This window comes from Oncorhynchus clarkii, chromosome 17, assembly GCF_045791955.1.
Source record: "Oncorhynchus clarkii lewisi isolate Uvic-CL-2024 chromosome 17, UVic_Ocla_1.0, whole genome shotgun sequence".
Classification (NCBI taxonomy): domain Eukaryota; kingdom Metazoa; phylum Chordata; class Actinopteri; order Salmoniformes; family Salmonidae; genus Oncorhynchus; species Oncorhynchus clarkii.
Genome location: NC_092163.1, coordinates 47,964,509 through 47,992,363, shown reverse-complemented (window position 1 = coordinate 47,992,363; position 27,855 = coordinate 47,964,509). Strand labels below are relative to the sequence as shown.

General features: G+C 40.9%; 1 protein-coding gene across 1 annotated transcript in view; it reads right to left on the bottom strand.

The window, feature by feature from the left end:
- Window positions 1-26,429, bottom strand: part of LOC139371005 (SPRY domain-containing protein 3-like) — a 56,343-nt gene extending 29,914 nt beyond the window's left edge. Inside the window, exons 1-6 of the mRNA XM_071110967.1 lie at window positions 26,309-26,429; window positions 25,655-25,789; window positions 22,312-22,387; window positions 20,535-20,659; window positions 17,003-17,138; window positions 16,490-16,675 (exon numbers count right to left, since the gene is read on the bottom strand). Coding sequence (XP_070967068.1) covers window positions 16,490-16,675; window positions 17,003-17,138; window positions 20,535-20,659; window positions 22,312-22,387; window positions 25,655-25,782 — 651 coding nt within the window. The 5' untranslated portion in view covers window positions 25,783-25,789; window positions 26,309-26,429. The remainder of the gene's footprint in view (window positions 1-16,489; window positions 16,676-17,002; window positions 17,139-20,534; window positions 20,660-22,311; window positions 22,388-25,654; window positions 25,790-26,308) is intronic.
- Between the last annotated feature and the right edge of the window lie 1,426 nt (window positions 26,430-27,855).

Genomic DNA, 27,855 nt, shown 5'->3' with positions numbered 1-27,855 from the left:
GGCCAAGTCAAAGTCCAGACCTGAATCCAATCGAGAATCTGTGGAAAGAACTGAAAACTGCTGTTCACAAATGCTCTCCATCCAACCTCACTGAGCTCGAGCTGTTTTGCAAGGAGGAATGGGAAAAAATTTCAGTCTCTCGATGTGCAAAACTGATAGAGACATACCCCAAGCGACTTACAGCTGTAATCGCAGCAAAAGGTGGCGCTACAAAGTATTAACTTAAGGGGGCTGAATAATTTTGCACGCCCAATTTTTCAGTTTTTGATTTGTTAAAAAAGTTTGAAATATCCAATAAATGTCGTTCCACTTCATGATTGTGTCCCACTTGTTGTTGATTCTTCACAAAAAAATACAGTTTTATATCTTTATGTTTGAAGCCTGAAATGTGGCAAAAGGTTGCAAAGTTCAAGGGGGCCGAATACTTTCGCAAGGCACTGTAAATAAAACAACGCATAAAATAATGTATCTTTCGTCTCTCTGTTTCATAATTATCCTTCAATTCGCAAGTGGCTGAATGTATCTCACCGGAGAAAGCATCCGAGTGAGCGCAACAGAACCCCCTGTCTCAGTATGTGTAGCCCATCTATCTGATGCTGTCTGGACAAAAAGAGTATGACATTGTTGCCACCCGAAGCATTGAATTCAATAGCCAAAAAGTCTTGCCAAAAATAGTTTTGTTGTTGCTCAAATTTCTTTCTACCTTACGAAAATACCTCATATTTTGTGACAACTACGTCCTCTCCTTCAATGTCAAACTAAGCATGTAATTGTGTTGACAGTCATTGATCTAATGTTGCATGCCGAACAGTGCCGTGTACTTATGAATGCCAAGGGAAGCCAGGCTTCCCCAAAAATATTGTTGCCACCCGAAAACATTGAATTCGCAAGTGTTATGATGATGCTTTGCAAATGAGCAAGCAAGATAGCTACTTGAGCTACTAAAGTACGCAACATCTGACTGCCTCCTGGAAGTTCTGTTTACAAAACGATTACAAGCATATCCATAACATGATGCAGCCTCCACTATGCTTGAAAATATGGAGCATGGTACTGAGTAATGTGTTGTATTGGATTTGTCATAACCTAACACTTTGTATTCAGGACAAAAAATGTATTGACTACTTTTAATTTTTTACCCATCTACCAATAGGTGAAAACCTCCCTGGTCTTTGTGGTTGAATCTGTTTTAAATGTATTGCTTGACTAAAGGACCTTACAGATAATTGTATGTGTGGGGTACAGAGATGAGGTAGTCCTTCAAAAATAATGTTTAACACTATTATTGCACACATTGGGTCCATGCAACTTATTTTGTGACTTGTTACGCCCATTTTTACTCCTGAACTTATTTAGGTTTGCCATAAGAAAGGGGTTGAATACTTATTGACTCAAGACATTTCAATTTGTAATTGAAATGTTGACATTATGGAGTATTGTGTGTAGGCCAGTGACAAATACATCTCAATTTAATCCATTTTAAATTCAGGCTATAACACAACTAAAAGTGGAAAAAGTCAAGGGGTGTGAATACTTTCTGAAGGCACTTTAATTGCTCAGTATTTGTATTATTTATTTTATACAGTATTTTTTGCTCATCTTTTTTTTGCTCAAAATTTGTACCTGACTGTACGTAACATTACCAGAGTGGGCTCTCTGACAATTTTGAAGTTACAGTGCCGTCCAAATAGAGTGGGGAGAACTGCCGATTTTGCAGGTTTTCCTACTTACAAAGCATGTAGAGGTCTGTAATTTTTATCATAGGTACACTTCATCTGTCATCTGTGAGAGACAAAATCTAAAACACAAATCCAGAAAATCACATTGTATGATTTTTAAGTAATTCATTTGCATTTTATTGCATGACATAAGTATTTGATCACCTACCAACCAGTAAGAATTCCGGCTCTCACAGACCTGTTAGTTTTTCTTTAAGAATCCCTCCTGTTCTCCACTCATTACCTGTATTAACTGCACCTGTTTGAACTTGTTACCTGTATAAAAGACACCTGTCCACACACTCAATAAAACAGACTCCAACCTCTCCACAATGGCCAAGACCAGAGAGCTGTGTAAAGACATCAGGCATAAAATTGTAGACCTGCACAAGGCTGGGATGGGCTACAGGACAATAGGCAAGCAGCTTGGTGAGAAGGCAACTGTTGGCGCAATTATTAGAAAATGGAAGAAGTTCAAGATGACGGTCAATCACCCTCGGTCTGGGGCTCCATGCAAGATCTCACCTCGTGGGGCATCAATGATCATGAGGAATGTGAGGGATCAGCCCAGAACTACACGGCAGGACCTGGTCAATGACCTGAAGAAAGCTGGGACCACAGTTTCAAAGAAAACCATTAGTAACACACTACGCCACCATGGATTAAAATCCTGCAGCGCACGCAAGGTCCCCCTGCTCAAGCCAGCGCATGTCCAGGCCCGTCTGAAGTTTGCCAATGACCATTTGGATGATCCAGAGGAGGAATGGGAGAAGATCATGTGGTCTGATGAGACAAAAATAGAGCTTTTTGGTCTAAACTCTACTCGCCGTGTTTGGAGGAAGAAGAAGGATGAGTACAACCCGAAGAACACCATCCCAACCGTGAAGCATGGAGGTGGAAACATCATTATTTGGGGATGCTTTTCTGCAAAGGGGACAGGTTGACTGCACCGTATTGAGGGGAGGATGGATGGGGCAATGTATCGCGAGCTCTTGGCCAACAACCTTCTTCTCTCAGTAAGAGCATTGAAGATGGGTCGTGGCTGGGTCTTCCAGCATGACAATGACCCAAAACACACAGCCAAGGCAACTAAGGAGTGGCTCCGTAAGATGCATCTCAAGGTCCTGGATTGGCCTAGCCAGTCTCCAGACCCGAACCAAATAGAACATCTTTGGAGGGAGCTGAAAGTCCGTATTGCCCAGCGACAGCCCCGAAACCTGAAGAATCTGGAGAAGGTCTGTATGGAGGAGTGGGCCAAAATCCCTGCAGTGTGTGCAAACCTGGTCAAGAACTACAGGAAACGTATGAAAAACATATTAGGCCTGCATGCCCAGTTATGCGATCTCCTCAACAACTGCAAACGCATAGTTTTCATTACCATTGTTATGAATCAATCCCGTCAACAAACACCTCCATTTCCACAAAATAACCATATTTGCTTGCAATACCATTCTTCAACCATTCCACAACCACTGTGGAGATACTCACACTTTCAAATTTGTTAAATACCAACCGTTGTGGGAAATCTGGCACATGCAAGGTTTAGAGGCTTTTAAAAAACATGTTTAAAGAGTATATTGTTCCAAGAAATATGTCTGAAAACAGGCCAAATCAAAAAGGGTACTTCTGAGATATTCATATTTTTTATGTATGTGAAATTTTTTATTTCAGAATCTAGATATACTTCATATGTTTGAGCACACAATAAGGAGTATAATTATATAATGATATAATGGTATAATGATAATATGTTGTCTGTATCATGTACTGTTCATGGATCAAAGGGCCTGTATTAAAAAAGGGCCTAAAATGGCCACTTTCATAATGATTATCTCACAAATTGTTTGTGATCCAAATGTAAAAAGTATGTAAAACCTCCTTCCTCCCAATTCATTTTCTATGTGAGAATTGCCAGAACAATCTGAGTTACCCAAAATGTTTTGGGCTATACTGGCATGGAATCACCCTTTTCCTGTCCTGGCTTTGGATTTAGCCTGCCAAAAAAGGCCCTGGCTGCTGTCTCCACATTTTGGAAGTGTGTGAGTGGTGTGGCTGGGATTGCCCCTTGCCAGGGTCAATGTGGAGTGGATAAGGGGTTTGGGACAGCGACTGGATGCACGGATGGTTTTTGGGGTGTTGCTGTGACACGTAGTGTTGGGTTAATACCTGTATTGCGATATGCGTTAGTATTGTGGCAAGGAAACAAAACACAAAGCGGATTCTTTAGGAAAACGGCCCTAATGTTGGAAACAAACATCATTATGATGTCATGTCATCCAGAGTCACATTTATTTACTTTCCAAGCTATAGCACACAATATTTAACAGCAGGATTTTAAAAGACCAAAGAGTTTGATCTGCTTCGTGTTTTCATTTTTGCCATGGAAAAAAATATTGCAATACTGGTATTGTCACAGCCCGAGTGATGCAGTATTGGGGCGTATTTGGGGATGTGGGTTATAATTAAAAGTGAAAGAGGTATGTAGGTTTGCCTTGCCTGTCCCAGGGCCTTTCAGCTGCACGCCCTAACCCTGCACAACCACCCCTACCCATGCTAAAGCAGGTATGGTGTGTCTCCCTACTGAGTCAGACACCAACCCTACAGCCTGCCTCACAACGGATACTGCCAGACAGACAACCCCCAACATAAATCTCCATCAGAACAAAAGACAGAGACCTAAAGAGGGTGAGAGATCAAGACAGGAAAGGGAGAGCGGGAGAGAGACAGACAGACAGACAGACAGACAGACAGACAGACAGAAAAAGGGGAAAACAGGGCTGCCGAGAGAAGTAGCTTGTTGAGTGTGTATGAGACATGAAAAATTACCACGAAGCGAAAATCACACCCCCATGGCATCCCTTCTTTCTTATACCAACAGTATCCAAAAACAACAGAAATTCACACCATTAAACATTACAGTATTTCTGACACAGTCTTACTCACTCAAGTACTGTACAGTTAATATACAGAAGGCTGGCTACATGCTCCAACTTATACAGGTGTCTGTCCCTACTACGTGACTCCTGCCATGTCCGTCTCTTAGCTAGGACTGGCACAATTACGTATTACCATGTTACCTAAGGTTATGGATGAAGCCAGCCATGAAAATGAAATAACCATTAAAAAATTAAAATAACCATATATACATATATAGTGCATTCGGAAAGTATTCAGACCTCTTGACTTTTAGTTACGTTACAGCCTTATTCTAAAATGGATAAAATCAAATAAAACATCCTCATCAATCTGCACACAATACCCCATAATGACAAAGCGAAAACAGGTTTTTAGAAATGTTTACAAAAGTATTCAGACCCTTTGCCATGAGACTCGAAATTGAGCTCAGATGCATCCTGTTTCTATTGATCATCCTTGATATGTTTCTACAACTTCATTGGAGTCCACATGTGGTAAATTCAATTGATTGGACATGATTTGGAAAGGCACACACCTGTCTATATAAGATCCCACAGTTGACAGTGCACGTCAGAGCAAAAACCAAGCCATGGGTTGTCGAAGGAATTGTCCATAGAGCTCTGACACAGGATTGTGTCTAGGCACAGATCTGGGGAAGGGTAACCAAAACATTACTACAGCATTACAGTGGCTTCCATCATTCTTAAATGGAAGAAGTTTGGAACCACCAAGATTCTTCCTAGAGCTGGCCGCCCGGGCAAACTGAAGAATCGTGGGAGAAGGGCCTTGGTCAGGGAGGTGACCAAGAATCCGAAGGTCACTCTGACAGAGCTCCAGAGATCCTCTGTGGAGATGGGAGAACCTTCCAGAAGGACAACCATCTCTGCAGCACTCCACCAATCAGGCCTTTATGGTAGAGTAGCCAGACGGAAGCCACTCCTAAGTAAAAAGCATGTGACAGCCCACTTGGAGTTTGTCAAAAGGCACCTAAAGGACTCAGACCACGATGAAACCAAGATTGAGCACTTTGGCCTGAATGCCAAGCCTCACGTATAGAGGAACCCTGGCACCATCCCAACGGTGAAGCCTGGTCGTGGTATCATCATGCTGTGAGGGTATTTTTTAGCAGCAGGGACTGGGAGACTAGTCCCATTCAACTTTGAGGCAAAGTTGAATGGAGCAAAGTACTGAGAGATCCTTGATGAAAACCTACTCCAGAGCGCTCAGGTCCTCAGACTTGGGCAAAGTTCACCTTCCAACAGGACAATGACCCTAAGCACACAGCCAAGACAACGCAGAAGTGGCTTCGGGACAAGTCTCGGAATGTCCTTGAGTGGCTCAGACATAGCCCGGACTTGAACCCGATCGAACATCTCTGGAGAGACCTGAAATAGCTGGGCAGCGACGCTCCCCATCCAACTTGACAGAGCTTGAGAGGATCAAATCAAATTGTATTTGTCACATGCGTGAAATACAACCGGTGTAGACCTGACCATGAAATGCTTACTTACAAGCCCTTAATCAACAATGCAGTTTTAAGAAAATAGAGTTATGAAAATATTTACTAAATGAAGTTAAAAAAATAAAATAAAAATTGTAACACAATAAAATTACAATAATGAGGCTATATACAGGGGGTAGCGGTACCGAGTCAATGTGCGGGGTTAAATGTTAGCCGAGGTAGAGATGAAGGGGAAAAACTCCCAAAATACAGGTGTGCCAAGCTTGTAGCGTCATACCCAAGAATACCCTAGGCTGTAATCGCTGCAGAAGGTGCTTCAACAAAGTACTGAGTAAATATGCAGAATTTCACACAAAAAACGATTTAATCAATTTTAGAATAAGGCTGTGGCGTAACAAAAATTTGGAAGATGTCAAGGGGTCTGAATACTTTCTGAATGCACTGTATATATACAGTACCAGTCAAAAGTTTGGACGCACTTACTTATTCAAGGGTTTTTCATGTAGTAACAAAAAAAGTGTTAAATCAAAATATATTTAAAATTTGAGATCATTCAATGTAGCCACCCTTTGCCTTGATGACAGCTTTGCACACTCTTGGCATTCTCTCAACCAGCTTCATGAGGTATGCACCTGGAATGCATTTCAATTAACGCATGTGCCCTGTAAAATGTTAATTTGTGGAATTTATTTCCTTCTTAATGCGTTTGAGCCAATCAGTGTTGTGACAAGGTAGGGGTGGTATACAGAAGATGGTCCTATTTGGTAAAAGATCAAGTCCATATTATGGTAAGAAAAGTTCAAATAAGCAAAAAGAAGCGACAGTCCATCATTACTTTAAGACATTAAGGTTAGTCAATCTGGAAAATGTCAAGAACTTTAAACGTTTCTTCAAGCGCTATGATGAAACTGGCTCTCATGAGCACCGCCACAGGAAAGGAAGACCCAGAGTTACCTCTGCTACTGAGGATAAGTTCAATAGAGTTACCAGCCTCAGAAATCACAGCCCAAAGTAATGTTTCACAGAGTTAACGTAATAGACACATTTCAACATCAATTGTTCCGAGGAGTGGACATGGTGGAAAATAAGTATTTGGTCAATAACAAAAGTTTATCTCAATACTTTTTTATATACCCTTTGTTGGCAATGACAGAGGTCAAACGTTTTCTGTAAGTCTTCACAAGGTTTTCACACACTGTTGCTGGTATTTTGGCCCATTCCTCCATGCAGATCTCCTCTAGAGCAGTGATGTTTTGGGGCTGTTGCTGGGCAACACGGACTTTCAACTCCCTCCAAAGATGTTCTATGGGGTTGAGATCTGGAGACTGGCTAGGCCACCCCAGGACCTTGAAATGCTTCTTACGAAGCCACTCCTTCGTTGCCCAGGCGGTGTGTTTGGGATCATTGTCATGCTGAAAGACCCAGCCACGTTTCATCTTCAATGCCCTTGCTGATGGAAGGAGGTTTTCACTCAAAATCTCACGATACATGGCCCCATTCATTCTTTCCTTTACACGGATCAGTCGTGATGTTTCCACCCCCATGCTTCACAGTAGGCATGGTGTTCTTTGGATGCAACTCAGCATTCTTTGTCCTCCAAACACGACGAGTTGAGTTTTTACGAAAAAGTTATATTTTGGTTTTATCTGACCATATGACATTCTCCCAATCTTCTTCTGGATCATCCAAATGCTCTCTAGCAAACTTCAGACGGGCCTGGACATGTACTGGCTTAAACAGGGGGACACGTCTGGCACTGCAGGATTTTAGTCCCTGGCGGCGTAGTGTGTTACTGATGGTAGGCTTTGTTACTTTGGTCCCAGCTCTCTGCAGGTCATTCACTAGGTCCCCCCGTGTGGTTCTGGGATTTTTGCTCACCGTTCTTGTGATCATTTTGACCCCACGGGGTGAGATCTTGAGTGGAGCCCCAGATCGAGGGAGATTATCAGTGGTCTTGTATGTCTTTCATTTCCTAATAATTGCTCCCACAGTTGATTTCTTCAAACCAAGCTGCTTACCTATTGCAGATTCAGTCTTCCCAGCCTAGTGCAGGTCTACAATTTTGTTTCTGGTGTCCTTTGACAGCTCTTTGGTCTTGGCCATAGTGGAGTTTGGAGTGTGACTGTTTGAGGTTGTGGACAAGTGTCTTTTATACTGATAACAAGTTCAAACAGGTGCCATTAATACAGGTAACGAGTGGAGGACAGAGGAGCCTCTTAAAGAAGAAGTTACAGGTCTGTGAGAGCCAGAAATCTTGCTCGTTTGTAGGTGACCAAATATTTATTTTCCACCATAATTTGCAAATAAATTCATAAAAAATCCTACAATGTGATTTTCTGGATTTTTTTTCTAATTTTGTCTGTCATAGTTGAAGTGTACCTATGATGAAAATTACAGGCCTCTCATCTTTTTAAGTGGGAGAACTTGCACAATTGGTGACTGACTAAATACTTTTTTGCCCCACTGTACATATGAGATGAGTAATGTAGGGTATGTAAACATTATATTAAGTGGCATTGTTTAAAGTGGCTAGTGATACATTTTTACATCAATTTTTACATTATTAAAGTGGCTGGAGTTGAGTCAGTATGTTGGCAGCAACCACTCAATGTTAGTGGTGGCTGTTTAACAGTCTGATGGCCTTGAGATAGAAGATGTTTTTTAGTATCTCGGTCCCTGCTTTGATGCACCTGTACTGACCTCGCCTTCTGGATGGTGAACAGGCAGTATTTTTGCTATTCAAACGGTTATTACGATGACCGAGGTCATTTGGCTGGCCAATTACCGTCATCCAAAATTACATGACCGTCACAGCCTTACTCATAGCCTGCATTTCCCGCCTCATTATTTTCCTCACTCTGTAGTAAAACTTGGCGAAAAAAACAACAGCAAACCCCTATTGTTCGTCAACAGGTAATCCTCAGATCTTTTTTCTGAGTAGTTTGTCTATTTATAGACTGTGTTGAATGAGGGCATCTTTTCCAGCCCTGCGTTCTACCAACACACTGAATCTGCAGTGAATGCCCCCCCTGTACTGTTACTGTATCCCTGCATGCTCTGTTGCATTGGTGTCAGATTTACTGATTCCTGGAACCCCGTCCGACATGGCAGGAAAAGAGTAAGGTAGAGAGAGAATGAGAGGGGAAAGGATAGGGAAGGCCAATTCAGAGAACTGATATACGTTTCACCAAATTAGAATGACTCCCCTTGAACTAGTGTGCTAAAGAAATCAGTCTTGTTTAACCCATTACAATCTAAGCCCTGGCTAAGCCAGGGGTGGTGGTTCCACTAAACTATATGGAATTGTTTTAAGAAGGTCATACCAAGGATAACTGCTATTTAATTTGGAATTTTAAGACTCCTTGAAGTATCAAACAACTTTTTTGAAATGTATTATTTGATGAAAATGTGTATTTGGCCTTACTGCTATTAGCTCATACAAATGCATTGAATAACATATTCACTACATGGAACAACAGATAGTTTAGACACTTCCTTTAGATTTTTTGGGGGGGGACTTTCTCCTTATATACAGTTGAAGTTGGAAGTTTACATACATCTCAGCTTTTCACGATTCCTGACATTTAATCTTAGTAAAAATGTCCTTTCTTAGGTCAGTTAGGATCACCACTTTATTTTAAGAATGTGAAATGTCAAAATAATAGTAGCGAGAATGATTTATTTCAGTTTACATACACTCAATTAGTATTTGGTAGCATTGCCTTTAAATTGTTTAACTTGGGTCAAACGTTTTGGGTAGCCTTCCACAACCTTCCCACAATACGTTGGGTGAATTTTGGCCAATTCCTCCTGCCCACTAATTTTCTATAGAATTGAGGTCAGGGCTGTGTGATGGACACTCCAATACCTTGACTTTGTTATCCTTAAGCCATTTTGCCACAACTTTGGAAGTATGCTTGGGGTCATTGTCCATTTGGAAGACCCATTTGTGACCATGCTTTAACTTCCTGACAGATGTCTTGAAATGTTGCTTCAATATATCCACATGAGGTCTTGGCTGATTTCTTTTGGTTTTCCATGATGTCAAGCAACGAGGCACTGAGTTTGAAAGTAGGCCTTGAAATACATCCACAGGTAGACCTCCAATTGACTCAAATTATGTAATTCAACCTATCAGAAGCTTCTAAAGCCATGACATCATTTTGTGGAATTTTCCAAACTGTTTAAAGGCCCCATCAACTTAGTGTATATAAACTTCTGACTAACTGGTATTGTGATAAGAGTGAATTATAAGTGAAATAATCTGTCTGGAAACAATTGTTGAAAAAAATCCTTGTGTCATACACAAAGTAGATGTCCTAACCGACTGGCCAAAACTATAGTTGTTTACAAGAAATTTGTGGAGCGGTTGAAAAACGAGTTTTAAGGACTCCCAAGTGTATGTAAACTTCCGACTTCAACTGTACTTCCATTCATTCTTTCAACTGATACCGGGGACCTTCAGACGAGTCTTGTGAGACCTGTGGGCGCACTAGAGCAAAACAACTGACATGTATGTGTTCGTGAGAATCTCGATTTTTGGCATGTCTCATAGTTTGACACCGCTCTGTCGCATTTCACCGCAAATGCGGAAGTGTGACATCGGCAGATACAGAGGATTGTGACGCATTTATTTTGTTATTATGCTAATTAGATTTCCACTGACTTGTTTTACATTCATATTCTGGTCATAGAGCTTCAAGTTCATTTTCTGACATTTTCAAACCTCAAAATGTGGAGTCCACGCTGATTTTGGAGTGAACTATCCCTTTACGTGAGTTAAGGGAAAATACCAGCCACTCCACTTCTTCTCAAAAAGCAAAGTAACCATCCCAATGATATGAGGAAGACATCCTAATGATATGAGAAAATGTTGTGGTTTTCCAGGGAAATCTTTAACAGTCTGTCAACCTAACCACAAAACTTCCAGCCCTGCTGTTACCAGGCAACCAAAGTGAACACTAAACAACCACACTAAACACCATTAATCACTTATTAGTGTCAACGATAAGAAAACAATGATGAAACAATGTGAACAATTAGGTGACACCTTGACAACCCATGACGTTTCTCTTGGTTCTGAAGGACATGGTAAAGGGTTCAGTCAACAGAGGAAAACTCCTTGCTCTCATGTCAAAGTTCCTTCTGAAGCAGCAAGCATTCCAGGCCTCCCACATCAGTTTTCCTATTTAAACAGACTGTGGTAATCTACAGGTGTGTTAACATAATCCCAGGTGTAGCTACAGTATGAAGGCTACTTTCACAGAACCAGAGGGGCCAGACAGATGAGACGCTGCAGCCTCCAGCAAGCATGCCATTGCCAACACCACCAGGCAGGTCTCCACTCAGCAGTTACCAACACACACATAAACACTCAAACACACAGAGACACACAGACTGAAACAGAGACAGATACAAACACATAAGGAAAATCTTCCGATATCAACAATGGCATACTACTTGAATAAAGCAATGAACTAGGCATGCTTTCTAAGTAGTGTTGTAAGTTAAACCGAAACTTCTGTACTTTTTAGATACTGAAAAAAACGGTTCAGTGCTATAATTTTTTTAAACTTTTGGTACTTCTTTCATACAGTATGTGTCTCAGATCTTTACTGATTGAGCGGATCGAGTCTGTCTGCCAGAGCAGCTGATGTCCCCTTATAGCATGAGAGCACTGAGCATGTTCCACTTACTCATTGCTAGCTCTAGCCTAGAGGTCTTCACAGGTTCAAAAAGTTGGACCCGTTCCGAAATGGACCTGGGTCTTTCCCACCCGGACCCAATACGCATAAATACTATTTTAAAATCTAATCTCCAATGTGGAGGCGATTAAAATAATTGAGAAAATAAGTGATGCTAGTGAAAATATGGTAGTGGATACGCCACAGCCTGTAGTAAATGTTTGCTGCCAGACAAAAGATACCCTGTGTGTTAAAAATATGGATTTTGTTGCGTTCATTGTCACAGTTATAAACTGTACGGCACAAGTCTCAAAGAAGTCGAAAAGGAAGACCCACACTCCAAGGTTCCTCTTGAGCCTGTGTAGGGATCAGATGTTGTATTGTTAGTTTTTATTTTTTTAACAGAAAAGTTGTTTGATTGATTTTTTGGTCGTTTTCCTTTCCATTAACATATATATCATATACCGAGGTATTTGAAAACAGCCACAAAATGTTTTTTCAATGTCATCAAAACTATTTTTTTCCCCCCCGAGTTTTTCCAATACATTTGAATATTGATTGCAAATGTTTTAGTTATTCCCTGCAGTCAACTTGTGTAATACCTTAGCAGATTGTGTTTTTCATTTCACCTGTCACATCATTTACGCCAGTCACGTGTTTGTTCGTAAATAGCACAACCGGAGCTGGTGAGTCCATGGCGTTCTATTATCTATCGGTGAGTCTCTGTTGTGTAGCGCACATGAGGCGATGAAGTTACACTTATATACAATTCACTACTAAATGTTTGCCATCAGTTATCTTATAATGGCTTTCCGCCAGAAGTCAAAGCTCTGGATGAGTTATTTTCCCCCTGCGCTTTCTACTAACGTTTTTTTTCTCTGTTCGTTTCCCATGTACACATGATGCTCTTCCTTCAGAAAAGCATGCATGACAACTTTGTTCATTTGCACAATTTCTCTCATTCACTTTCACTTATAAATATCCACACTCACAGAAAATTACATTCGGTAGCTACTAGCTATGCTTCTAAAACTTTATGAGCTGGATTTTCCTGTTTTTGCAATTCATTTATGTTAATTTTTGCTCATTAGCATTTAGCTAAAAGCGTCTATGTGATTCACTATTAGTTTGTGCAAATTCTATAATGTCGGTAAAACTGTAAATCCTATATGGCAATATGAAAATCTGGATACCGCCCAAGCCTAATACCCATAACATGATGCAGCCACCACTATGCTTGAAAATATGGAGAGTGGTACTCAGCAATATGTTGTATTGGATTTGCCCCAAACATAACACTTTGTATTCAGGACATCAAGTTAACTGCTTTGACACATTTTTTTTGCAATATTACTTTAATGCCTTTTTGCAAACAGGTTGCATGTTTTGGAATATTTATATTCTGTAGAGGCTTACTTATTTTCACTCTGTCAATTAAGTTAGTATTGGGGAGTAACTACAATGTTGTTGATCCATCCTCAGTTTTCTCCTATCACAGCCATTAAACTCTGTTTTAAAGTCACCATTGGCCGTCATGGTGAAATCCCTGAGCGGTTTCCTTCCTCTCTGCAACTAAGTTAGGAAGGACGCCTGTATCTTTGTTGTAACTGGGTGTATTTATACACCCAAGGCTTAATTAATAACTTTACCATGCTCAAAGGGGTATTCAATGTCTGCTTTTTTTTATCCATTTACCATTAGGTGCCCTTCTTTGCGAGGCATTGGAAAACATCCCTGGTCTTTGTGGTTGAATATGTGTTTGAAATTCACTGCTTGACTAAGGGACCTTACAAATAATTGTGTGGCGTACAGAGATGAGGTAGTTATTCAAAAATCATGTTAAACACTATAATTGCACATAACTTATGTGACTTGTTAAACACATTTTTACTCCTGAATTTATTAGGCTTGCCATAACAAAGGGCTTAAATACTTATTGACCCAAGACTTTTCAGCTTTTATCAATTTGCAAATATGTTGAAAAACATATTTCCACTTTGACATTATGGGGTATTGTGTATAGGCCAGTGATACAACAAACTTAATCCATTTTAAATTCAGGCTGTAACATACCAAAATGTGACTCGTTTCAGGACAAGGCGTATGTTGCACGTCACTACTTCACAGGAGAGGCATTTGAACGTAAACACAAATGCCTTCTGGAACATGTGAACTTTCATGTACCTTAATGACACACTTGTATGCCATCTGTAAATATGACAAAAATTGTTAAATTATTTGGTTAGGCATGGAAAAAGACGGACTTCCCGCTAGCCGTGATTGGCTGAGATAATGGATGGGCTGGACATGCTGAAAGATGAGTTCGGATTGGTCTGCCATGCAGTATGTTTCTGTATACAACATGAGCTGCTCAGTATGTGTAGGTAATAATTTCTACCGCATCTTTTTTGAAAGATATCATGAAGAACTCCAAAAGTGTTGCTAATGCTCTCCACTTTCTGGAGGACGTGCCATGCTGACTCTCTCCGACTCCAAAAATGAATCAGACAATGGGGAAATTCCTGATTTAGGTCAAAACATCTTAATTGAACCAGACATTGTAGAGTCTTCAGAAATAGCGATCAGCAGTGTTGTTGTCACGGAAGAAGTTGACCATGCTTTGAAATCAGTGGAATGCCCGATGAAAGCAGAGTATGAAAGTGAAGGAGGGATACAATTCTGGCATTTGATGGCAAATACGCATAGGGAGTCAAAGAGAACACATAGAAGGCTGTTGTATAAAACACGTATCTACGGATTACATCTTCAAACTAAGGGCAACCTTGGCATCTGTGAAAGAGAGGGAGAAGCGTCCATCCATGTATACAGGTAAGAGAGTCTAGCTAGCTACATTTTCAGATATTAAACATTTTGAATTCTGTCAGAATGTTGTTTTCATTGTAAGTTAAAGCGTACTGTTAGCTAGCTAGCTAACGTTCGCTGGCTGGCTCGCTAGTTAAATTTCTGTGTATGAAATGTGTAGTAATATTATTTGTATCTCAGAAATCATTGCTAATTATTGCCTAATGTTAGCTAGCTAACATTGAACCTAGTTGGTTAGCTTTAGCTACCTACAGATTAATGCATGATGGCCAGCTATGACAGTCAGTTTGTATTGCTAGTAGTATGGGTTGGGATTATTGCCACATTCAAAACAACTGGGAACTGACTTCCAACTCCAGTGCTTTTAAGACAACTGGAAACTCGAGAAAAAAAACTATCTCCAACTGAAAAATCGTTTTGAACAGTCAAACAACTCAGAATTCCAATTTGGGAGCCCCGACTTTCTGACCCGAAGACCACTGATTTCCCGATTTGACCTTGTATTTTTCCAAGTTCCCAGTTGTCTTGAAAGCACCATTAGGTTCATTGTTTAGCTAGCTAGCTAGCTAGCTAGCTAGCTACAGGTCTAAACAAAATACTATTTGACAGATGATTACAAAACCCACCAAGTTAGCCGGGTGTGATTACAGTCATCAATTGTATTTCATGAACATGTGTACATGGTGACCCATCCACAATAATGACCCACCCACTTAGTTAGATGTGGCTGGGAGGTGGTTATAGCATTTCTTTCACATGACCCATCAATTTAGACAACTAATATTTATAAAATATTTATAAAATATTTATCTGGACACTTTCTATTTGTGATAGTGCTACTATGCAAGTAACCATTTCACTGTACCATTTACATCTTCTGTATCCTGCATCTGACAAATAAACTTTGATTTTATTTCATATAGTGTGTGTTTACCAGAGACGGTAATGTGATGAACAACATGACCTGCACCAAAGTCAGATTAGGATATAGGCCAAAGACTAGATAACGTGTGTTTTTGCTTCTACTTTCACCACTTTTAGTCTTGACATCTTTGGTTGTTTACTACACTACCTTACTCCGTTTAGCGCATGGCCTCACATGTGAATCGTTAAAAAGATGGGTGGGGCTTAAGAGGGTGTGAACGATGCTGAATGGGTGTAGAAGAGCTCTCCAGTAGGTGTACCAAAACATTCAAGGGCAAATTCAATTTTCTCAAAAGTGGGGTTACAAGTTTAGCAACTTTCAAAGCAGAATTACTTTCCCGTTGTTCCTCAACTGCAGTGTATGATATACCATTTTCTAGCTCGGTGTCTCTACTTTTATCCAATGTCAAAAACACCATTGAAAACGTTGCTACATAGGACCGAATCGAGATGGTCGTTCACAGATGTGGAAAAAGAGGTGTGAATACTTTCTGAAGGCACTGTAGTTAGATTGCTAAAAGCAAAGTCAAATTGATTGCATGATTGTATAATTTAATCATTAATGCATACATGGCTGTCTCTGAAAAATGGACTTCAAACATTTAAAATGTCATGATATTGAACTCAAAAGATCCGTCTGGATCAAGTGCCATTTTGAAGTGATATCGTTATGATATCGGGTACCGTGATGGTAGCGAGTATCATGATACTAAACCTTGTTACCAGTAAATATTCTGGTACCGTGACAACACTAATTCTAAGTGGTATGCTAGTATGGACATTGGAACGTAATCATACCCTCTCTTTCTTCATACAAAGGTTGTTTATTCATAGTCATACACAATTTAAATAATATGTATGTTGAGAAGATGAGGTGTAACATAATCACTACAAGAAGATCATGTGAATAACATTAATTCAGTATGTAGCCTAGAAGACAACAGGCAAGACCAGGTCCTTACCGTCCCGGTGACCCTGACGTCATGGAGACGCCCCCACTCGTCCTCGTGGCTGTCAACCATCATTAGTCCGTCCTCCTCCATCCCCCACTCAGCCTGCAGATCCAGCTGCACCTCCTCCCCCAAGGAGTGCATCCCCACGGCCGGGTAGAGTGCCTCTGGAGACCCTGGGACCACGACCGTGCCCACCTGGACGCAAATACAATGTTACTATGTCCGATGGGTGACAGATAGATGGAGTCTGGACCAGCCCAGGACCATTGAGTACTAGACCCAGTCTAAGACCAAAGCCTTGATCCTGACTGCACACGAGGTCTCACGAGTAAGACTACGAAATTAAGACTCAATCTCTGTGGCCCAATCTGCATTCATGGCATATGGAGGCGTTACATATCATAGAAAATATAAATACCAGACGAAAGTAGGGTAATATTTCTCCAATTACAGCAATATCTTGATTGTATGTTGTAGGCCTACAGGTGTGTGGAAGAGAATAAGACTAAGAGCTTAGCTTACTTCTTTTCCGTTCTTGGTGAAGAGGACTGTTGTTCGTCCATCCTCCAACGACTCTAGGTAGATCCCACAGCCGATACGATCGCCACGGTTACATTTGGGCCCAAATTGCTGTCCAACAGTGTTCCCATTGTACAGCCTGTTGAATGGCAGAGAGGTGAGATGTGAGCGTGCTGGCTGAGCAACAGCTGGCAGACTACTAAAGGAAACACCAACATAAAGTGTCTAGGGGGTTGGCCCACCACGGGCCGCCAGAACAGCTTCAATGTGCCTTGGCATGAATTCTACAAGTATCTGATGCTCTACTGGAGGGACTTGACACCATTCTTCCACAAGAAATTCCATAATTTTGTGTTTTGTTGATGGCAGTGGAAAATGCTGTCTCAGGCGCCATTCCAGAATCTCCCATAAGTGTTCAATTGGGTTGAGATCTGGTGACTGAGACAGAAACACACACACACACACACACACTTTAAACCTATGCTCCTTTGAACCCATCTTTCAATGTCACTGAAATCTCTTCTTCTAGCCATGGTAGCCAAAATAATTGGCAACTGGCATTTTATACATGACCCTAAGCACGATGGGATGTTTTATTGCTTAATTAACTCAGGAACCATACCTGTGTGGATGCACCTGCTTTCAATATACTTTGTATCCATGATTTGTTTCCTTCCTTTATTTTGGCAGTTACCTGTAGGTCTCACATACTTCAACCTTCACAACAGTAGACAAAGTAGTAGAACTGAGACGATAAACCAAAAATGATCGACACCGACCATACCAATCACTTATCACAGGCATTGTCATCACCATAAGTAGCCTACACTAGAGAAATGTGAAGTTTGAAATTAATAAGTTAGCTAAATGTGTGATTGTTAATGGGACAATTGATAGTTATAACCATAATTAATAGTATTAGTAGTTTAAAGGATAAAAAGTGGTGCACATTAATGTTACAAGCGTATTGTTCTATTTATCGTTATCGCATCAATTCAAGCAATTTATCGCGATTTGGATTTTTGTCTGTATTGCCGCCCAGCTCTACCAAGCAGTGTTTCTCAACTTAGGTTGAATGTTTGTAAAGTGGTGCTGTGGACCGTTCAAAATAAATCTGTTGAGGAACATTAGGCCTATTTCTCTATTCCCTTCTAGAACATACCATTGAAATTATCTCTATGCATTCTAAAGCAAACTGATGCTAGAATGTTAAGGTAGGCCTTCATTCAAAACTTTACAAATAAGAGATTTTAGAGTATGTACGGGATACACATGGTATACACCGTCCAATGAATTCCTTACTTGTAGGTTCCTTCTCGACAATGCAATAACAATAAGAAACAAGGCAAAAGTAAACATTTTGTCCCCAATTAGTTATGCAGAACCCCCACTTGGACCAATTGAAATATTGTGTGTAACTAACACATTTCAGTTAATTACTATAGCTCCCGGCTTGGACCAATCAGTAAAAACTTGCAAGACGCATCATTCCCCCAAGGTTTCATCTAACTCGGACCTTCAAACTCGACCCAGTGCTGTCTGAAATATTGAGTGTGACTAACGGACAAATGAACAGACAGACGAAGACAGATCCACAGTCCCTTCCCATGTTTCATAATGGGGGACAATAATACAAGATAGGAATACAAACAAAGTAAATGGCTCAGTAGAATAGAATAAACATGTTAGTATAATACAGGAAGGTACAATTTATAACCCAATATTTACACGTGTTTTGGGGAAGGGGGTTTGGGGAAAGGTGTTGAAATTGTGCAGTATTTACCAATCATAATAAGAGTCTGGTAGCTGCAGTAGTGATGCGTGTGTAGCTTGAATGTGTGTGTGTGTGTGGGGGGGGGCGGGGGTACGTGAGTGAGTGCATGTTTGCTAAGGTGCGGAGAAGCAGAGCAGGTGGTCAGTCCAGTTCAAGTGTTCAGCAGTCTGATGGCTTGTAGATAAAAACTGTCTCTGAGCCTGTTGATCAGACCTCATGCTCTGATACCATCTGCCCAACGGTAAGGGAGAAAACAGGTGTGTGGGGTCCTTGATGATGCTGCGGGCCTTCCTCAGGCACCGTTTCGGGTAGATGTCCTGGATTATTTATTTATTTAACTAGGCAAGTCAGTTAAGAACAAATTCTTATTTAGAATGACGACCTAACCCGGACGACACAGGGCCAATTGTACGCAGCCCTATGGGACTCCCAATCACGGTCGGATGTGATGCAGCCTGGATTCGAACCAGGTACTGCAGTGACGCCTCTTGCACTGAGATGCAGTGTCTTAGACCACTGTGCAACTTGGGAGCCCGGAAGCACAGTGGGTGGGAACAGGGCCCCAGTGATGTACTGTGCCGTCTTCACCACCCGCAAGAGGGTCTTGCAGTCGTGGACAATGCAATTCCCATATCAGGCCGTGATGCAACCAGTCAGGACGCTCTCGATGCTGCAGAGTTAGTATTTGGAGAGGACCCAGGGTGACATTCCAAATTTCTTCAGCCGCTGTAGGAAGTAGAGACGCTGTTGTACCCTCTTGACAAGACTGGTGGTGTTGTTGGTCCATGACAAGTCCTCGGTGATGTGGACGCCGAGGAACTTAACTGTTAACTCTCTCTACTGCAGTCCCGTTGATGTGGATTGGAGCATGTTCCCTCCTCTGCTTCCTGAAGTCAACAATCAGCTCCTTTTGTTTTGATGCCATTGGGGGAGAGGTACCACAATGCCAGTTCACTTACCTCCTCCCTATAGCTGACTCGTCATTGTTGGTTATCAGGCCTACAACAGTTGTGTTGTCAGCAAACTTGATGATGGAGTTGGTGTCGTGCAAAGCCACGCAGTCGTGGGTGAACAGATATATTAGAATTAGAATTCCTAAAACCAGGTCTCAAGCATGGATTACATTTGAGGCCCATGTGATTTCCACAGAGTTGGGTATGGCTGCCTTTTCCTGTTACGCTCCTTGCCTATGGAATAGCCTGCAGACTAAACTTAAACTTGAGACTCTTGTCCCCCTTGCTCATTTTAAATATTTATTGGAGCATTTATTTTTGTATTGCTTGTAACTGTTTCGGGTAATGCAAGTTCTTGTGCTGTTAGTAGAATAACCTGTGTGTAAATGAAAACTGTTGCTGTATTTTTTATTATCTGTGATCGTTTTGTTTGTCTTGTTTTAGTTTTTTAAATCATTGTACCTAAACTGTATGTGTAAACATGTATACGCAGGGCCCAGCTGTAAAAGAGACATTGGTCTCAGTCTGTGTTTCTTGTTGAAATAAAGGTATAATAATAATAATAATAATAATAATAATAATAGAAGAGGCCTGAGGACACACCCCTGGGGGGCCCCTCTGTTAAGAGTCAGTGTGGAGGAGGTGGTATCGAGGGTAGAATATGTTAAGCTCGTCTGGTAGGGAGGCTTCGATGGGCACCACACAGCTGGATTTGCCTTTGTAGTCTGTGATAGTCTCTTGTTCGTGCCACATGCATCGCGAGTCTGATTTGTCGAACATCAATTAAAGTTAAATTCAATTAACTTACTTGCCATCATCAGCGTGGTAGGCCACTGAGTGCGGGAGCCAGCCAGGCTGATGGTCCAGCTTGTAGTATTGAGGCACCAGGCCAACAGCAATCATCCCCCTCACCCCTGTGTCAACGATGGTCACCTGAAAACATCACAGACCACTTCACTTAAAAACCATAGCATGAGCATGAGGTCCTAACATGCTCAAAAGTTCATATTTCCCTGTGGGGGTGGCAGTCAGACAGCTGTTCACGAGCACCTGCAACTACACACCTTCCTACCGACAGCAATTAATTATGACATCATACCTGAGGGCCGCTTAAGTAGAAGGAGTGCAATCAGAACACTGAAAGATCGAGAGCGCTGAAAAGGGGAAACCATTAAGTCCTTCCCCATGACCTCACTAGCACGGCCCCTGGAATACGCAGCAGTCTGTTTCTCTGTATCACATTCTTAATCCCTTTCAGAGCTCCTTAATCCTCAATCAGACTGGTATGGGCTGCATCACAAATGGCACCTATGGGCCCTAGTCAAAAGTAGTGCACTCTAAAAGGAATAGGGTGCCATTTGGGACATAAAGACACTTGAACTGAGATGGACACAGGTCTGCTGATGATCGACTGAGGTGACAACTGACTGATAGGTGGTTGGGAAAGCACCCCCTGCCCACTGCTAAATGGTCTTGCAGTTACATGATTGATTAATAAAATCTGTGTTTTGGCAATGATCATCCTGAAAACGGGAATATTTCAGTGCATGTGTCAAAAAGTAGATAAGACAATAAGAAAAATAATTACATGGCTTCAGTCTTCTGTTTCCATAAACAAGGTTGTGTTTAATTCACTCTAAGGTGTGTCCGTTAATGAAAAGCGGGATATGATTTCCCTTCCATGAAAGTTAAAGCAGGCGCGGGCGTTCAGTCAGACACTCATTATGTCTGCCCAGTCAATCCTCCAACTCCATAGTGTGCATCCCAAATGGCACGCTATTCCCCTATATAGTGGACTACTATGGGCACTAGTCAAAAGTAGTGCATTATAAAGGGAATAGTGTGCCATTTGGGACTCACATATGGACACCAGCAGGACTCCTTCAGGAATCACTCTACTTACCCACTCACTGTCCTGGCATAGCATACAGTAGGCTCAGGAAGCCAACACTAAACACCAGAACCAGACCTCTCCCTATCCCAGAATGTACAGCCAAGTCCTCCTTTCCTGAGCTTTACCAAAACCCAGGATGCTTTTTTACGAGTCTGCTGTCTTTATGATTTAGTCTGGAGGGACTCCTATTAAAAAAAGGTACTGGTGAATAACTGGGGAGTTATGTTACACACTGCATACTTTTACACTGGAAAAACGACCATGTTTGATCCATTTGTCAGATCATTTGTTTAAAAAAAAAAGAAGGGTCCAAAAATAACAGTTTGGGTTGGTCTGAAAACTATTTTTACTTAAATGTGTCAGCTAAATTTAGCAGCTGTGCAGTTCTCTGAGGGCAGACAGCAGTTAATCTACAGGGTGTGACTGGCGATGGGCTCAGAATTACGATGCTCTTGACTTGAACTGTCAAAAGACTCGCCTATACGACAGTATGCAACAGTGTGGGAACAACAGGGTACAACAGTGTGGGAACACAATAGAGGCAAGAGACATCTTGACTTGACAACTTGTGTGATATGTCTGTCAAATTTGATTAATAGCTTGGTAATGTTAAATAAATGGACAAAAATTAACTACAAGACCACCAGTGCCTGAGTCAGGGATACCTAACTAAATCTGTATTGGAGCTTACCTCAAAGTAGCAGTTTCCTTTGGATAACGGCCTTGGAGCCACGTAGCAGCCAACCTCATCCGAGTTCCCTTGGTAACTGTAAAAGAATTTCAGAAATTACTTTATATTAATCGTATCGTATTTGCAAAAGTATTTGAAAGTATGCAACGAACATACAAGCGTATGCTACACAGCATAAAGTAGTTCTTTAACTTGTGGATGGTACTGGTCATCCAAGACAGTGAGAGGCTAGGAGGACAGTGTGAAAGACAGTATGAGTCTAAAAGTAAACAATCTAGGGGTCGTATCCACAAAGCAAGTAGAAAATGAGTCATAAGTGCTGAGAATATACATTTTACTCTTACTCTTATGGGTAAAAATGGAAAACTATGCATGAAGCCTCTTTAGTCCCTCCTAGTCAACATATATTTAGGAGACCTCATGAGCTGTCCTAACCAGTTAAGAATTACCAGCAGGTGTCTTGATAATAGAAAAATGCAGTGAGTCAGTGGTTCCTGCACCACATGAAATTGCAGTTGTTAAAGTTGCACTATGCAAAAATCGCTCTGCCATTTCCTGTTTGCTAATACTCTAATAGTTCGCCTAATTTCAGTTTATGTGACAAAAGAAGCTAGTATTCCATTATACCATCTAAACAGCTCTGAAATATATTTTCCATAACCAAACATATTGTTGTTTCAGCTGTTTGAAGCTGGTGTACAAAACCGAAAGTAAAAGACTCAAAAACAAAACTTAAATGGGAAGCATAGAAATAGCTCGCATAGAACAGATCTATTCTGCACGCATATAAATTTGGCAATTGAAAGCATCTAGGGTTTTAGCCAGCTGATCCGACACCTTATGCTTGGCTACAGTTAACCCAAAAAATGTATTAAGAAACTGCGGGGACGGCGCAAGATATGGCTTGGAAAACGTACCTCAATCCAGGGATGAGAAATGTGTAGGGATGAGAAATGTGTAGTGCAGCTGTAAGCAAGTGTAAGGTGTTGGAAGAGCTGGCTTATGTTAACTTTGATTGTTTTCAATGAAAATGATAGACTTTTCAAAAGTATACAATGTTGTATGCAACATTATCGTCGAGTGACTTGATACCTACTTTGCAAAAGCTATTTAGAGATGTTAAACGGGATTGCGAGTGTGTTGATATAACGATAATATTGTTAAAATTCTGCTTTTAACAACCATCAGAATTTGTTAAAATATATGCCATATATATATATATATTAAGCAATAATTAATAGTAGGCCTAGGCAAAGTGATCGTGTCAGGGGAAAATGATATCAAACGTTTTACCATTTCAACATTTGATGTACAGTCCCATTCACAGCTGGCGATGCCTCATGGTTATGATGGTTATTCCCCATCATTTGCAACAATGTCAATAAGTGTCATCACTATCTTTCCTTTGCGGTACCTCAAACTGCCGTGATTGTGATTACCAGCTGAGATAAACTTTTATGAGTGGATTTTACTCCTGGTTAAGAGTATGTCTGAGCAGTGTCTTAACATCAACCTAAGCTGGGAGCTTTTTAAGTCTTAAAATAGGTTTTAACAGGATTCCTAGGACATTTTATGAGATGCTTTGAGGATACAGCCTAGAACCCAGGACAAACGAACACACCTGAGTCAGCTCATCAAGGACTTGAATCCGGTGTTACTACTTGGCTGCAACAAAAGACTTCACTCACAGTGGGCTTGTTTGGCTTCGACTGCCTTGCAGTCATCGACTGCCTGGTCTACAATTCACCTTGAATAATAACTACCTATTATTATTTGCAGATCAGTCAGTCACAATTTACCCACATTGCATCAAAGATTTGATGTTCTCGAAGAAGGCCACCATGCCTGTGGGTCCCCAGAACCAAGGATAGAGATATTATGACGCCTCTGACTGTTCTTTCTCTTTAGATTCCTTGGTTCTGTGGACAGGGCCACAGGGTGGCTGTGTTTGAGAATATTAGGGCCGTGATTCATTGTGGGTAAATTGTGTCTGACTGACTGATCTGGGCCCGGTTTCCAAAAAGTATCTTCAGGATAAGTTAATCGTTAGAACCTTCGTAGGAGCATTGTTAAATCTCTGAGCTTATTCCCAAAAACATCGTTATTAACGTTGCACTTGAAATAACTCTTAATCTAAAGCCTGCCTCAGGCCCCTCGTAGAACAGCTAAGTGCGTCGTTACATGCTTTTTTGCCTTTATACACAGACGATCTCCGCTAAACATAGATACACCATGTGATTCTATCTCTCTTTGACCGCTGCTAACGTCAGAACAAAGTTGACAATAAATAAACAGCTGCCAATGTCTTTGCAAATGATACAAACAAGGGACGTATAAAAAGATGCTTCAAATGAAAACCAAGATGACTGCATTTAAACAGTAGGCTATAGGCCTATTTCAATCATATTGAAATACGTTTCATGTTCAATCGAATTATATTTACTACTTGTAGGATACAGTCTGTAATTCCTCTCTCTCTCTCTCTCTCTCTCTCTCTCTCTCTCTCTCTCTCTCTCTCTCTCTCTCTCTCTCTCTCTCTCTCTCTCTCTCTCTCTCTCTCTCTCTCTCTCTCTCTCTCTCTCTCTCTCTCTCTCTCTATATATATATATATATATATATATATATATATATATATATTTGTCTCAATATATATTTGTCTCAATATATATTTGTCTCAATATATATGCTGTAATACCAACTGAATTTCGCTCTGGTAAAAGTAGCCTCTCATGTGCATTTTACCAGTAAGCCTATAGTCACATGAGTCTTCTCATGTACCCCCAGGGGTCCTAGTACCTCTGGTTGGGAATCACTGGCCTAACATGTGTGCAATGATGTGCCAAATCGGTGATTTAGTGAATTTGCATTGGTTAAGCATTAGAATAAACTGCCTCAATATTTGCAGCTGTAAGTTTGTAATAGGAGCTGATCCGTTTTCAGTATTGTGAATGTTAAGGTAAGATTTTAATGGATAAAGCTGATCCGAGAGCAGCGCTCCCTTTCTTTCGATTCTATCAGTATCAACACATGCTCCAAAAACGCACTTAGCGACCGTTCTCTCTGCGTGGTGTTTTTGGAAATGCATTTTACATCTTCTGCCATTGTTGGGAAGCCAGGCTTTGACTGTTCCGTCTCTTTACATCCCCTGCCCAGAACCAGGATAGAGGAACACTGTTTTGGCTAGTGTCATTATATATTATTATGTATGAATGTTGCTGTTTATATGTTTATACACTAGGTATATTGATCTTATCTGACTTACCACAACTGATATTTCTTCTGGAAAATAAATAAAATTCAATCCCTCATTCATCATCCTGCATTTGACAGTTTTCATCCCCACCTTAGCACGTCTCCGTCTCTCAGCATCCTCTTGAACCGCTCACGGTACCGCACAGCCCCTACCTCGCGAATCTCCCGGATCCTCCGTCTCCAGTTCAGAAAACGGTAATGGAGGTTGATGTCGTCCATCGCTTACCTGAGGACAGAAACAGGAACCTTGAGGTGTTGATCCTCTACCCTACTCTCATATACGTTTTTGAAATGGCAGCTGCATATGAATAGCAGGCTGAATAAGTATGGACTAGGATGTCGGTTTTGCATTTGTTTGGTTCAGTTGGGTCGAAATCAAACTAAAAAAGATTTAAAATGCCCAAAGTAGCTTGTACGAGGGTGTCAAATAATAGCATGTAATGTACGGCGTATTACCTAATTAATACACAATATACCTAGTTAGTTAGCAATTTAAGAACATATCAAATGTTAATAGTCTAGAGCGAACTAGCCAGCTATCTAGCTCCAGCTGCCAACACCTGTAGGGAAATAAAAACTGTTAGCTACTGTAGCTGTAGGTTAACGTTAGTTAGCTATCCACATCAAGCACTTCTCAACCACACATACAGTGAGGAAGAGTTCTGTCCGTACGCAGGACATCCTCTCACACGTCCGGTAACTTTTTGTTTATTTATAAAACACACACCGACTAAAAGTTGCACACCTTATTGTTAAGCTACTGTCTTTCATCTGTGGCCAAATTCCTTGTTGTTTACAAATTTCCCGTACGTGCTCTCCAGCTCCATCAAAACAAATTCCACTGAGTGCAAATGGCGCGTTCTAATGACATCATGATACAAATAACATTTGTTTCCGGCAATCTATAAAGTACTCTACTGTAGCTGTTTATTTTAGGCTATAGGCTATTTTCCAAAGAGCATTATTATCTAAATTGAGTTGGCTACACTTGACAGGATATAAATTAAACTTGTGTGTGAGTGAGCAAGATAGAATTTGAGATGACAGTAAAATAATAAAGGAGCCTAATTATGGGGCGGAGCCGTGTCTTTTTTTTTAGAAGGATGAATCCTGAGTTTTGGGGTGGGTTACTAATTGTTAGGTGTGGAAAGGGAGGGCTTCCATAGCTAAAAAAAATACATAAAAATACATCTCGATTGTGAAACATTTGAACCGAACAGCGTTCGGATCGTGAACTGGGAATACAGGACTGACAGCAAATGTTTCTTGCTTTTACATATTCGTTGCCAGATTGGCTTCAGCATTAAACAGCAGTGTTTTTCCCCTTAATTTTTCTAAAATAAGTCATTTTTAAAGAGGTGGTCCTCCTACAAAATTCTTCACTAGTCCATTATCATGACACACACACACACACACACACACAGAGGAATGCATTTCCTGTCATGGAATAATTAATCATGTTTGGCTTAGTCAGCCAAAGTCCCCTATGTTAAGTGGCACTCCGGCACCCTCTCCGTCAATGTCTGTCTGATCAAAGTCTGAACGTGCACTTTTACGTCATCAAGCTACTCTTTTGTGTTCATTATTTGTTATTTTAAGCTAAGCCATGGCAACTGCAAATGCAAACATTCCATTTAATGGGGTCATTAAACTTTGGATGTGAGTGACTAATGCCTTGATTAGAATTCCTTTGGTGTTTGACTGTACATTCCAAAGTTCCAAAGACGTTAGCCCACGTTTTAAACAGCTCAGGTGTTCAGTCGTAAAGGAATAGGATTTAGACCAGTGCCTGATGCAACGGTTTAACAAGATTGCTGTTGGAACCTGTCCAAATTCATTATCAGGCTTCTTCATCAATAACCATCAAAGCACAGGTGAAGTATGTACAAGGGTTATTCTCAGTTTGTATACACAGAAGAGGACACTTAATCAAACATAAATGTTTTCTATAAACAAATGTTCTCATCACCAGCCTGTCATTTTAAATGTGTCAGTAATGCTTACTTGTAAAACACATAAATCAAATATATTCCCGGTGGAAAAACAATAATGCCGAATTTGAAACAGCAATAATGACACATTCATGATGGGGTTACGGCTATCCCTATTTCACCAGCAGGCACTGGTAAAGGAAAGGTGTGTGTGTCAGAGACAAGGGGAAGTGGGGGTGTGCTCAGCAATCTGGAAATGAGAGGGGAGACTAATATTCCTCTCTCCCTCTTTCCTTCCCCCTCCCTCTCCCTCCACCTTTTGGCTCTTTAAAAGCCGCTGTCCGTGGTGTCTGTCTGCTTC